The sequence below is a fragment of the Natator depressus genome, chromosome 19 (genome assembly GCF_965152275.1).
Source record: "Natator depressus isolate rNatDep1 chromosome 19, rNatDep2.hap1, whole genome shotgun sequence".
In the NCBI taxonomy this organism is placed as follows: Eukaryota; Metazoa; Chordata; order Testudines; family Cheloniidae; genus Natator; species Natator depressus.
Window position 1 is genome coordinate 7,004,435 of NC_134252.1, and position 12,174 is coordinate 7,016,608.

The following is a 12,174-nucleotide window of genomic DNA, read 5'->3' on the forward strand; positions in this document are numbered from 1 at the left end:
CTCCCCTCCCTCTGACAGCATCTGAGTGTGAAGTAGGGTTCGAAGGTATAAGTGCTACCTGCCTGGAGAGAAGAGGTGCAAAGCTGAGGGAAAGTGTGAGATGATGGACAGAAAGGAGAATGTGGGAGGAAGGCCTTGGGGAATGGGAAGGAGAGAGCCAGTTCGGAAGGTGCGTGGCTGGGGGGGAACTGATCTTCAAACACAGAGTTTGGTAGGTCCCAGTTATTGTCCTGGTCATCAGCCCTTTCCCTCCTTCATCTCGGCTGGCTGTGAGAAGCCCAGGGAGAATACTCTGAAGTCAGTGCTTCCTCCTTCCAGCTGGGCTGTGGGTAGGAGAAATGAATGCAAATTTCTGGTGTGGATAAATAAGGCCTTGTCTATGCACGCAAGTCGTACTGCTGTAGCCATAGCGGGATAGTTACAGCAATACCAACCCTCTAGGGTGGATGCAGGTCTACTGGTATAAAGGTGGTTTTACCATGTACCGGTCTCTTCCTGTACGGGAATAGCTATACTGGTAAAATTGCCTCCACAGTAGGGCTTGCACTGGTACAACTACTGATAGAAAATCACACCCCTGACCGACAGTTATACTGGTACAAAATCTGTGTAGACAAGACAAAGGAAGTAATATCCAGTAACTGGAGCAGGGGGTTGGGTCTCAAAGCCCCTAGGCTCTGTTCCTAGCTCTTCCACTGACTCACTGTATGACTCTGGGCATGTGATTTGTGCCTCAGTTTCCCCATCTGTGAAATGGGGATACTTATCTGGGAATAAATCCCACTGTAGCCAGTTAGTGACAACTTTGAATCCTGTGCTTAAACCCTGCAGCTGCTCAGAACTTCACAGAGACCATGGGGATAGAAAGTTGGTCCTCCTGTTTCATTTCCAGTCCACAGGCCCCTGCCACTTGAATGTAAGGAGATTCTCTTTTAGTTATTATCCACATAGGGACTATAACTCAGTTGAGCTATTTTGATTCCTCCTAGCGGAAGACAATGATGCCCCCAAAAGCTAGTTTATTACAATATATAGCAACTTTGTGGGGAAGAGAGGCAGTTATGATGCTTAATTAGTGTTTGTAATGTGCTTTGAGATCCTCAGATGAAAGGGGCTGTATAATAAGGACAATGGATTATTGGTCATTTATTGGCTCCAAGTTGCACTATAAATAGCATATCAATACTATTATTAGGGGTGTATTTAAGGGCCTGACTGTTTCTCAAGGTATTTTGATCACTAGGGCAGCAGTAAATCAGCCGGCAATTACCCTCTACCCTCGAGATTATGCCAGACAGCCCCCTGGTCCCATCCTGCAAGGCACTGGGCACCCTCTGCTCCCATTGGTTTAGGATTGGCTCCTTAGTCCCTGAGGTGGCTGCAGCTCCCAGAGATGAAGTTGCAGGCTTTGGGGCTCTGTGGAGGGCTCTCCCCCGTGCTGGTGTGGCCTGTCTCTTTAAGCTGCCCGGAGCTGCTGGCTCATTTGGTTTGTGTGCAAGGTGCACAGATATTTCTGGTCTCAGTCATGTGATACACCCTGGGGAGCTTTCACTTATTCAGTGCATTCATTTTAAAGGCACAGGATCCACTTCCAAAAGAGCAGAGTCAGACCTGCAGCCTCCCGCTGCCAAAGCCAGGGGCTGGTGGGGAAGGTATCAGGTCACCTCTGCCAGCACAGGGCTGTAAGAGGAGCTGCCAGTGAAGGGATCTGCTGCAATGGATACCGGAAATGCAAAAGCCCTGGACTCGCCTAGCTGGCTTGCTGATTCCTGCTGGCATCACAGAGTCAGAAATGCCAGGCCATGGGGATACAGACTCCGGCAGAGGAGGGATGCCAAGGGGAGTGTGACCGGAGGAGGGGTTCCTGGAGCAGAGACTGCGGCCAGGTCTACGCTATAAACGTACATCGGTGGAACTACATTGCTCAGGGGTGTGAAAAATCCACCCAAAGCAAATGCAGTTAGGCCGACCTAACCCCTGGTGTAGGCAGCACGAGGGCGATGGGAGGGCTTCTCCCGTCAGCATAGTAGTGTCTTCACTAACGTGCAACAGCTGCGCAGCTGCAGCTTGTTAAGTGTAAACCTGCCCTGAGCACTGACCTTCCCCAGCAGGGCCAGGCCCTTACCTATCTAGCTTTGCCCCTAGCTTTGTCAGGGAGAGCGAGTTAACCCTGGCCGTGCCCCGCAAGGGCGATGGAGATCCTCTTAATGCTTAGGAAGGATGCACCAAGCAGGCACTTGAGAGATCTGGGGTCAGTTCCCGGCTCTGCCACAAGTTGCTGTATAATGCACTGAATCTACCCTGGGCATCAGATCCTGTCTGTAAAGGATGGGATGGCCCCTCCCTACCTGTGGCCAGGCTGTGAGGGGCTCGCATGGCTGGATGGGCATTGCGTGGAGCCCTAGGTGTGAAGCAGGAGTCGTCGGCATCCCATTGGTGTGGCCAGGGCTATGTGTGAGCAGGACCAGGTGGGAGCGAGAGAGCCTAGGCCTCCAATGAGTCCAGGGGACTCACGCCTGCTGCTTCACCAGAAGTCCCCCAGTGTCCCCCTATTTGCACATCTTCTTCTATTTGGGCTCCCCCCCACGTTCTGTAATGCACTCTTCCCTCTGCACCCCCCTGCCCCCCAACCAGGGCACCAGGATTCCTTCAGGCCGGGTGGCTGCACCGCTCTGCTTCCGTCTTACTGACAGAGTCAGTCAACCAGGAGCAAGGGTGGGAACAAATAGTTGTCCCCCGATGAAGTCACCGCACCGGGAAGCTGTGAGTGTGAGGGCAGCTCAGCACTGACGGGGGGTGGGGGGCCTGGGCCTGGAGCTGCCTCTTGCTGTCTCCTCCCTGTCCCAGGAGCCCCGGCTGCAGGTGCTGGGATGTGGTGGTGCAAGGCTGATTCCTTTTGCCTTCCCAGGCTCTGCCAAGGCTGAGAACAAGAAGAGGCTGAATGTCCAGTACAAGGCGGGAGCGGAGCAGCCCGACAATGTCTTCTTCCCCAGCAGCCGCCCGCCGCACCTGGAAGAGCTGCACAACCAGGCTCAGGCAGGGCTCAAATCTCTGCAGCACCAAGGTACGATCCGTCCCCCACGGGGCTGCTCCAGGTACTCTGCTCCTGCTTTCGCCTGAGCATGCATCCAGGGGGAGAGGGTCTCCCAGGGGGTGGGGCAGGCCCAGGTGCTCCCTGGGGATACTAATGAGGCACGGCACGCCCTGGTGTGAGGCAAGCGTCAGAGGACGCAGCACTGGTGCAGCCAACACACTGAGGGGAGGAAGAGCCAAAGCAGGAGGGGGGTCACATAAATCTGACACCCCCCCGACCCCACCCCCCAAATCTCACTCTCTCACACAGGCCCAGTATATATGTTTCAGCAGCCTGCACCCACCCATGCTGCCACCCACACCCCACCCCCCCCCGCACCTGCTTCTTGGTTGGACAGGCGGGGCTGTGGGTGGGCTGTTTTTGTGTCTGACCAGAGTCCAGTCACTGTGGGCCTGGCAGAGAAGGTGGAGTGGTTGCGGCTGGGGGGAAGGGGGCATATTGATCTGCAGGACACGCAGGGCCAGCGTCACCTGCTGTCCCCCAGCCCTGCTCTGGGCTGCTCTGTTCCTGCGCCCCAGGGCCGGGCCTCCAGGCACAGCCGTTCCGCCAGCCCACAGTTTGATGGGACGACTCCTCTCTTACATTTCCCTTAGGGATTTTTTTCCATCTTTCCTCTTCCAGAAAAACAAAAACAGACCAGAAGTGGCTGGGACTACGGAGACAGCAACAGCATCCAGGTGGGTGACTGCCTTCACCCCACCTGCCCCTGCCCGTGGCTCTCTGGGCTAGGGTGCTGGTTGGCATGCAGTGCACTCTGCTGATACACAGGGCAGTCATTGCCCCTGCAGTGGGGGCAGGTACAGCGCTGGGCGGGGAATGTTCCTGGGTGCTCCCCCGCCCCAATCATGGGTAAGGCCTGGGCATCCCCGAGACATTGTCTCTCGGGTGCCTTCCCACTCACGCTGGGTCTAAAGGAGCCGGGCAGTGAGGGAGCATCCTGGCAAGCAGCTTTTCGGGGGCGATGGCCAAGGAAGGGAAACCCTGGGGGTCCAGGAGGGACACAAGGAGTGAGAGATGCAATCAGATGCTGTGGCACTAGGAAGCAGCAGGACGTATGAGCTGATAGGGCTGAGTCCTGGTGCATGCTTTTCCGTTCACTGGAGTTATTCCCTTAGGTTTATTTTGGCAGTAACAAGTGGTGGGGAGGGCCTGCCCAACTGTGACCCACTTGGCCCCATGTCCACAGATCCTCCCCAGTCTCTAACAGCCAAAAAATGCCCACCCCTTTGGCCAAAGCTTGGTTTCAGCCTGTCTCTGGGCCTCTGACCCTGCTCCGCCCACGCCCTTCCCACTCCTAGAGCCTCACTGGGTGTATTTGCTCCAACAGCTGACTGTCTGGTTTTTTGCTTTCGTAACCCCTTTGGTGGCAGATTGAGAGGCAGAAAGCTGAGAGGTGAGACTGTAACTCAGTAGGGCAGACAGAGCCACTGGGGAAGGCAAACCTGAGACCTCTGTCCTACACAGTACCTCAGATAGAGCCCTGTGGGGCAGATTCTGAACTCCTCCATATCAAATGTTTGAGGGAATTTGGAGAAGAGCAGCAAATATGATTCATACGCTGGCATGGTTCATCTAAACGTATCCAGCTGGGCAGAGGCTAAGTGGAGGGTACCTTTGTCTTCGCCAGCATAATGCTCGCTATGCCTTGTGAGAGAGGGATTATCATCTCTGCTTTGCAAAATGGGGAAACTAAGGCAGAAAGCAGCTAAGTGACTTGGCCAAGGCCAGCCAATAAGCCACTGGAGATGGAACCCAGATCTTGTGACTCCCAGCTTGAACGACAAGACTATTCATATTGGCTGCAGACACCCCAACTGCAGACCATTGATTTGGTTGCCATATTATCAAGCAAGGAAAACGTAGGTTGAATGTCAGGATGTATTTCCCACAGATAGGGTCTGATGGGCTATGAAACGGTCTCCCAAGGGAATTTGGGGGAGCCCCAGAGCTGGCGATGTTGGAAATGAGACTGGACAAAGCTCTAGCAAAGGAGCAGTGCAGCACTGGGCCGTGAGCTAGCAGCCTTAATGCCCGTGAGTGTGTAGATGGGGGAGGGAGGAGGCACAGAGAAGAGGAGGGGAAGATGGACAGCGTGGTGGTTTTCAGCGAGAGGCAGCAGAAATAAACTTCAGGGTGTTGCCGGCAATGCAGCTGCCCATTTGCCAGCTGGGATTTTGTGCTGCTGTTTCACCCAGGGAGGGGGCTCTGGGGTCCCGCTGCGGCAAACTGCAGCTCCACCGCTGTGCAATTGTTTGCATCCCTCCCCATGCCCTTCCTAATCAGCTACAGCCAGGCTGCTCCCTCATTCCCATCTGGCATGTTCGAGAGGCACTCCCCTCCCTTGGGCAGAATGAGATGAAATCCTGGAAGCTCAGGGCGCACGCAGTAGTGCCGAGGGCTGGGTGGACCTCTCATTCTGGCTCACACCAGGGTTATGCCAGTTTGGCTGCACTTCGCTTGGGAGCCAGGTTAAATTCAACTGCAATCAGTGGATCCCCAGTCAGACAACTGCAGCTGGCCACTCGCTGCTAAGGGCTCATTTTCACGGGTAGGTGAAGTAGGCAGCGCCATCTGGTGCCAGGTCAGGTCACTTCTGGGCATTCATTCCCTCTTGCTGGGTCCCCTCTGTCAAGGGGGCCCAAGGGCTGGCTGAACGCACCCTGGGGCAGAGGGCTTTCCTGCCTGCCCTCTCTGGCCGTTGGGAGGGTTCTGCCTGCATGCAGATGGGGCTGACTCATAACACTGGGCCTCCGAGAAGTTTTATGTCTTCAGAGTGCGTAGCTGCTGAGTCACTTTCTGGCTGAGAAGGAGCCCAGTTAGGGGACTCTGATGCTGGGGAGCGGCTTGCACAAGGAGGGAGGCATCTGTTCCTATAAGGCTCAGGACTTATTTGAACCTGTTCTCCTCCCCACGCAGTCTTCCCACGCCTCTACGGAGGAGGATGAGATCTCCTTCCGAAGCAGGACCCAGTCGTGCACAACGGAGAATGCCTCCGAGGATGCCCTCTCCATCCGCTCAGAGATGATCCAGAGGAAAGGTACTAGCCACGGGCGGGGTGGGAGTTTTGGGGAGGGTGAGCCATCTCGGCAGTCTGCTCTGGCGAGAGTGAAGCACAAAATCCAGCCGAGACGTGTGAGCTGGGGTTTGGGTGGCCTGAGGACTGCTGGGTGATTCCACAAGGGACATCAAGCCTGTCCTTTGGGCCAGAGGTTGCAGCTGAGATGGGGGGAGGGACTGTTCCGGGATTAGGGCAGGGCCGCTGGCAGGGAGTGGTAGTACTCTTCCAAGCTCTGCCCAGGGCAGCTGTCACTCCCAATAGATTGTGCAGATGTTCGTTGTATGCTCACACAGCTGTCAGGTCGTCCTGAGCCTGGCTCCCCTGCACTGGGGCTGGACTGTGCTCTAGGGCAGTAGCAGGGAGAACTCCTGTCAGAATGACACCGGAATGGTGGGAGATCATTTCCCTGATAGCTTTATCAAGGTTTACCAGGACTCAGTTTCCACACAGGCATTCCTTCGTTAGCCCCAATGGCTACTCGGTGTTGATTACATCCAAAGTATCAATATAAACATAAACAGCCTTATATTTGATACCCAGCTACAGTCCAGTTGCAAGCATTGGCTAAGATACTTACAGCTGGTTCAGACCTGGGAGACGCCTTCCCATCATGGCATGGCTCCAGAGGGGTAAGGAATGCTCTGACAAAGCAGCCCTAGAACGCGGGGCATTTTGTGCTCTGTAACAAACAAGCGACAACATTGCTGGTTATTGGACCTTCACTAAACTCAGCTATAGCAGCTGAGAGCTGCACTCTGCTTTCTCCAAGGTTTTCTTCTTATCTCACTTTGCCATATTTTCCCCTGCTACTGGACTAAGCATTTCCTGCCAATTATTCGCTGCACCTGGTGCCCAAAAAGAAAAGGAGTACTTGTGGCACCTTAGAGACTAACCAATTTATTTGAGCATGAGCTTTCGTGAGCTACAGCTCACTTCATCGGATGCTCATGCTCAAATAAATTGGTTAGTCTCTAAGGTGCCACAAGTACTCCTTTTCTTTTTGCGAATACAGACTAACACGGCTGTTACCCTGAAACCTGGTGCCCAATTACCCATGTTTTCTTTATTTCTAGTGCTTGGCCCAACCCTTAAATAAGATACCTGGTATTTCCAGGGTTGTTACAAGTTTACCACAAACAGTTCCCCTTTCTTATGGTCTCGGTCTTTTTGGTCACAGACCTGGGGCCTCTCACTCATGGTAAAATCCAACCTCAATTTAAAACCATTGTTTACTTAGGTCTGATGTGGGCCTGTGTTCCTACAGAGGCGCATACCGTGGGCGGGCGACGTCACAGTGGCTGGTCCCTGCTTACCAGTCTGGGACTTTATTTCATCGTAACTGCATTTCAGGTTCCACCTTCCGGCCTCACGACTCCTTCCCCAAATCCTCGGAGAAGGCAGGGAAGAGGAGGAAGGAGAGGAGGACGACGGTGCTGGGCATCCCCCAGCATGTCCAGAAAGAGCTGGGTAAGGAGGGCAGATGGGCCTTGCTGAAGGGAGAACTCAGGGACAGTGGTTGCTCCGTGTGCACAAGTGAGCCAGAGTTCTCTCCCTGCTGAGACTTCAGCTCTGGCTCAGGCTAGGAGCTGGCTTATTCCTGGAGGTCCCCCTGCCACCCGTTTAGCAGTGGAGTGTCCAAGGGGCAGCGGGGAGGAGTCAGAGTGTAAGGCAAAAGGGACCACCAGAGCCCCCGATCTGATCTCCTGTGTAGCAGAGGCCCTCACCCCATCCAGCCACGTCACACCCTGCCCGACAATCGGAAACAGACCATGGTATTACAGCCCTCAGGAGTCTGAACTCCTGGGTGTCACAGGGAGAGAACAGGTGGACTGAGCTGCACTGAGGCCCCGGCCTGGCCAGCGTTGATTAAGTGAGCCCTGCCAGCCCATAGTAACCCCTGTATGCAATCAGCAAGGGCTGCCTGCCCGCCAGGATCGGTTTATAATGATACCGGGTTTTGCTCCTATCCACCCTCAGGTCTGAGAAACAGTCACGAGCTGAGGAAACGCCCTGGCAGTGTTTCCCCCAGAGACGGCCCCAGGCAGGGCGGGAGCCCCCCCAGCATGGCATCCCAGCCCTTGGTGAATGGTGACGAGGCAGACGGTGGCACAATCCACATCCCCACCATCAATGGAAACCTGCAGCCCCCACCAGCCCCCAAGGGCGGCGCTCGCATATCCCTGCAAGCCCTGGAGGAGGCAGAATCAGACGCAGCGATCCAGAGGCACATCGACCGCGTCTACTACGACGACATGCTGCTGGGGAGGAGGACGGCAGCCAAGCTGTCTCCCTTGCTGAGGCCGAAGTCACTGGCTGTGCCGGGCATGACCACCAACGCCAGCCCTCCTCCGGAGCTGCTGGGCCCTGTTATGTCCATTTCCCCCCAGGCCACCTACATGTCCAAGATCATTCCCAACGCCGTCCTGCCCCCCATGGTGGACGTCATCGCGCTGAGCAGGAGCAGCGTGCGGACGCTGAGCCGCTGCAGCCTGGTTTCCTCCAGCCCAGCCTCAGTCCGCTCCCTCGCCCGCTTCTCGGAGCCTGGCGGCCGCAGCCGGGAGCACTCCTCCTCCAGCGACAACTGGAGCCACTCCCAGTCCACGGAGACCATAGTGTCCGACAGCTCCACCATCTCCTCGCAGGGCGGCTCCGACAGCAGGAAGGGGGAGGCTGGGCCGCCCAGCGAGGCGGATACGGCAGGCCGGTCCGACACGGACCAGCTCAGTGTCTACAGTGCCGCGAGCTGCACCAACTCCTGTGCCAAGGCCAGGCCCGCCTACAGAGCCCACGGCCTGCTGGCAGCGGGGCTGGGGGGCAGCAGTGGCAGGGCCTCCCCTGCGTACAGCACCGGCAGCGTGGCGGGCAGCTCGGACACCGTGAGCGTGAGGAGCGACCGCTCTTCCACGCGCAGCGTATCCCTCAGGAAAATGAAGAAACCGCCGGCGCCCCCTAGGAGGACCCACTCCCTGCACCAAAGGGCTGAGCAGCAGCAAGCGGTGGGCGAGGGGGGGCAGAAAGTGCTGGGCCTGCCCCCTAAGCCAGATCCCCGACACCAGCGTGAGCCGTGGACACCGTGCCTGGAGAGCCAGAGCCCCCTGGGCGAGGACGAGGTCTTCTCGCCCGGCTCGCTGAGCGAGACCAGCAGCATCCGCTCCGAGAGCCTGGCCTACTCGGCTGACGCCAGCTCCCCCGACGTGTCCCGGTGCAGCCCGGTGCCGGGGGAGAAGCTCCGGAGGGAGGTGGAGGGGGTAGCCGTCATCCTCAGGGAGCAGCAGGCCCCCCCCAGGCAGAGCTCCCCCGAGGGATTCAAGCGCACCATGTCGCCCTCCAGTGGCTACTCGAGTCAGAGCGGCACCCCCACCCTCCCCACCAAAGGGCTTGGCCCTCACGCCTCGTCTCCAGGAAAGAGGAGGCCCCAGCCAAAGAAACCGGAGAGGGTCTGCTCGCTGCAGTCTCCTGTGCTGTCCATCTCCTCCTCCCTGGCATCCTTATCCTCCTCCACCTCCGACCCAGCCCCTGCAGAGACAGTGGCTCCCCCAGCTGGCCCGGCCCTTTCCTTGCAGAGTAGAATGGACAGGTTCATTATTCCTCCTCACCCCAAGGTGCCGGCCCCTATCTCCCCCCCACCTGTCAAACTCCGGCAGGCAGCGCCTTCTGCCAGCCCCGCTGTCTCCTCCCCTGCCCCAAGCACGGCCAGCCAGGAGCCCTCGGCGCTTCCCAAGCCCACTAGCAGGTCACCCCCTCCATCTCCTCCACCTCCCTACCATCCTCCTCCACCACCAGTGAAAAAGGGTGAGGCAAGCCCAGAGGACCCCCACTCAGAGACTACTCAGGAGGCGCCTCAGGACCCCTCGTGGCCCCCACCTCCCCCCCCAGCGCTGGACGAGCAGGATCTGTCCATGGCGGACTTCCCTCCTCCAGACGAGGCTGGCTTCTCCACCCTGCCGGAGCCTCTCCCTGTCACTGGAACCGCGGTGTCTTCCTCTGTCGCAGCCCAGCCAGAGCCCACGGGCTCAGAGCAGCCGGCCAGCCTGAAAGCAGCACCCACAGGGGATGGTCCAGGGGCAGCCTCACTCGCATTCTCCACCAAAGTCTCCTCGAGGATTCAGCAGCAACAGGGCCCGTTGGCTGGGTCAACACTGCCAGCTCCCGCCATGGAGTTGCCCATGCTGATCACCGTGCCCCCATCAGCCAGAGCAACGCCCGGCTTGCAGCCTAGCCAGCCCAAGCATGCTGTGGCTGCAGCCCCACCCCCTGCACCTGCGGCTCCAGCCCCGCCCATGGTTCTCCAGCCTCAAGCAAGCCTTAAGAAGACAACGAATGGCTCCCAGCTGGATCCTAAGAAGGAGCCTGTCTCTCGAAGTAAGAGCAACCCCACGCCAAAGGAGGACGCTAACCTCCCCATCGTCACTCCCTCCCTGCTGCAGATGGTACGCCTGCGCTCGGTCAGCGTGCATGCGCCGGCCGGCCCGGGCAAGCAGACGCCTGGCCAGAACGGACAGGGCGCCGATGGCATAGGGAAGCAGGCTCAGCCTGTCCCCCAGAAACCCATCCGCAAGTCGCTGTCCCTGCGGCAGTCCCCTTCTTCCAAAGACACCGTGCCTTTGAATCAGCTGCAAAATGCCATACGGCTGAAGACTTCCACCTTGTCCTCCAGAGACACCCCGACCTCCAGACTGGCGGACAGGACCAATGGCAACAAGCTGACTCTCCCAGGTCACGCGGCCTCTGGCTTGGAGCCCACCGCTGGGGATGCCAAGGACGGCCAGGTGTCCCCCATCCACAAATCACCTGCCTCCACTGCCAGCTTCATCTTCGCCAAGAGCTCCAAGAAGCTGGTCATAGAGACCCCATCTTCCCCGGAGGCTCAGGCCGACCTGAAGAGGAACTTAGTAGCTGAGCTGATGAATTTCTCCGGGCAGCGTTCCACAGTCCCAGCAATGACCCAGCAGGGCCAGGTGCCCCCTGGCAAGTCACAAGCACAGAGGAAGTCCAGCAAGATCCCACCTCCCATAGCCAGGAAGCCTTCGCTTGGCATGGGGCAGCGTCAGTCACCTGTGAGCCCAAAGCCGCAGGGGGAGGAAGTGCTGAACTGTTCCCTACCAGACAGTAAAGCGAAGGCTCCCTCGGCCGAAGAGAACAGGACTAAGAGCGAACTGTCTGTGAACGCGGCCCCCCCAGCCAAGAGCAGCAGAGCCGGGCACCTGGCAGGCCCAGAGACGCCATTGCAGAATCCCTCTGCACAAGGTACAGAGGGATTGGGGAGTGTGGGAGAAGAGGTGCCGATTGGAAAATGCAGGGTGTAACAGGGTAGTGTAGGAGCCAGGCAGCTTCTCATTTCTGCCAGTGCACCCCAATCCTGACCAATGTTCCCTCTAATTTTTGACAGGCCATGTGTGCAAAAAATTTCTTCTGTGCAAATTTTTGACAGGCCCTGTGCGCAAAAAATTTCTTCTGTGCAAATTGTGCTCCTGTGCAAATTTTTGTGCGTGCGGTGTTTCGCCGTGTGTGCGGGGTTTAGGATCTGTGTGTGCACGCACATGCCCACAGCTTAGAGGGAACAGTGATCCTGACCTGCAGCCCCTCACTCACAGCTGTCAATGTACGCCAATCCCAAACTGCAGCCCCTTCACAGCTGTCAATGCACTCCAATTCTGACTTGCAACCCCCCACTTGCAGCTGTCAATGCACTCCACTCTCAGCTGTTAATGCACCCCAATCCCAACCTGCAGCCCCCCCTCCCCTCCACTGCAGCTCTCCTCCAGCATAACTCTTCCGCTGCCCTGCACTCACCCTGTCTCTCTACCAGCAGGAACAGGGCTAGAAAACAAGACCGAGGATGATGATGGAACCCTCTGGAGAACAGCTTAGTGCTAGGCAGGGATGGTGGGGAGAATTGTGACTTTCTCTGACCCATCTCCTAATGCCTGAATCAAAGAGAGACGAGGAACAAACGTAGCCCTGTTAGGATCCCCGCTAGCGCTGGCTGTTTGGCCCAGTTTGACTCCATCCCTCTGTCTAA

General features: G+C 57.3%; 1 protein-coding gene across 3 annotated transcripts in view; it reads left to right on the forward strand.

Moving 5' to 3' along the window:
* The window catches only part of NHSL3 (NHS like 3), a 54,412-nt gene that overhangs the window by 40,287 nt on the left and 1,951 nt on the right, over window positions 1-12,174 (forward strand). For all 3 annotated transcript variants that reach the window (XM_074934332.1, XM_074934334.1, XM_074934335.1), the window contains exons 2-6: window positions 2,909-3,064; window positions 3,716-3,771; window positions 6,011-6,131; window positions 7,503-7,619; window positions 8,130-11,399. In XM_074934332.1, the coding sequence (XP_074790433.1) occupies window positions 2,909-3,064; window positions 3,716-3,771; window positions 6,011-6,131; window positions 7,503-7,619; window positions 8,130-11,399 (3,720 nt within the window). The remainder of the gene's footprint in view (window positions 1-2,908; window positions 3,065-3,715; window positions 3,772-6,010; window positions 6,132-7,502; window positions 7,620-8,129; window positions 11,400-12,174) is intronic.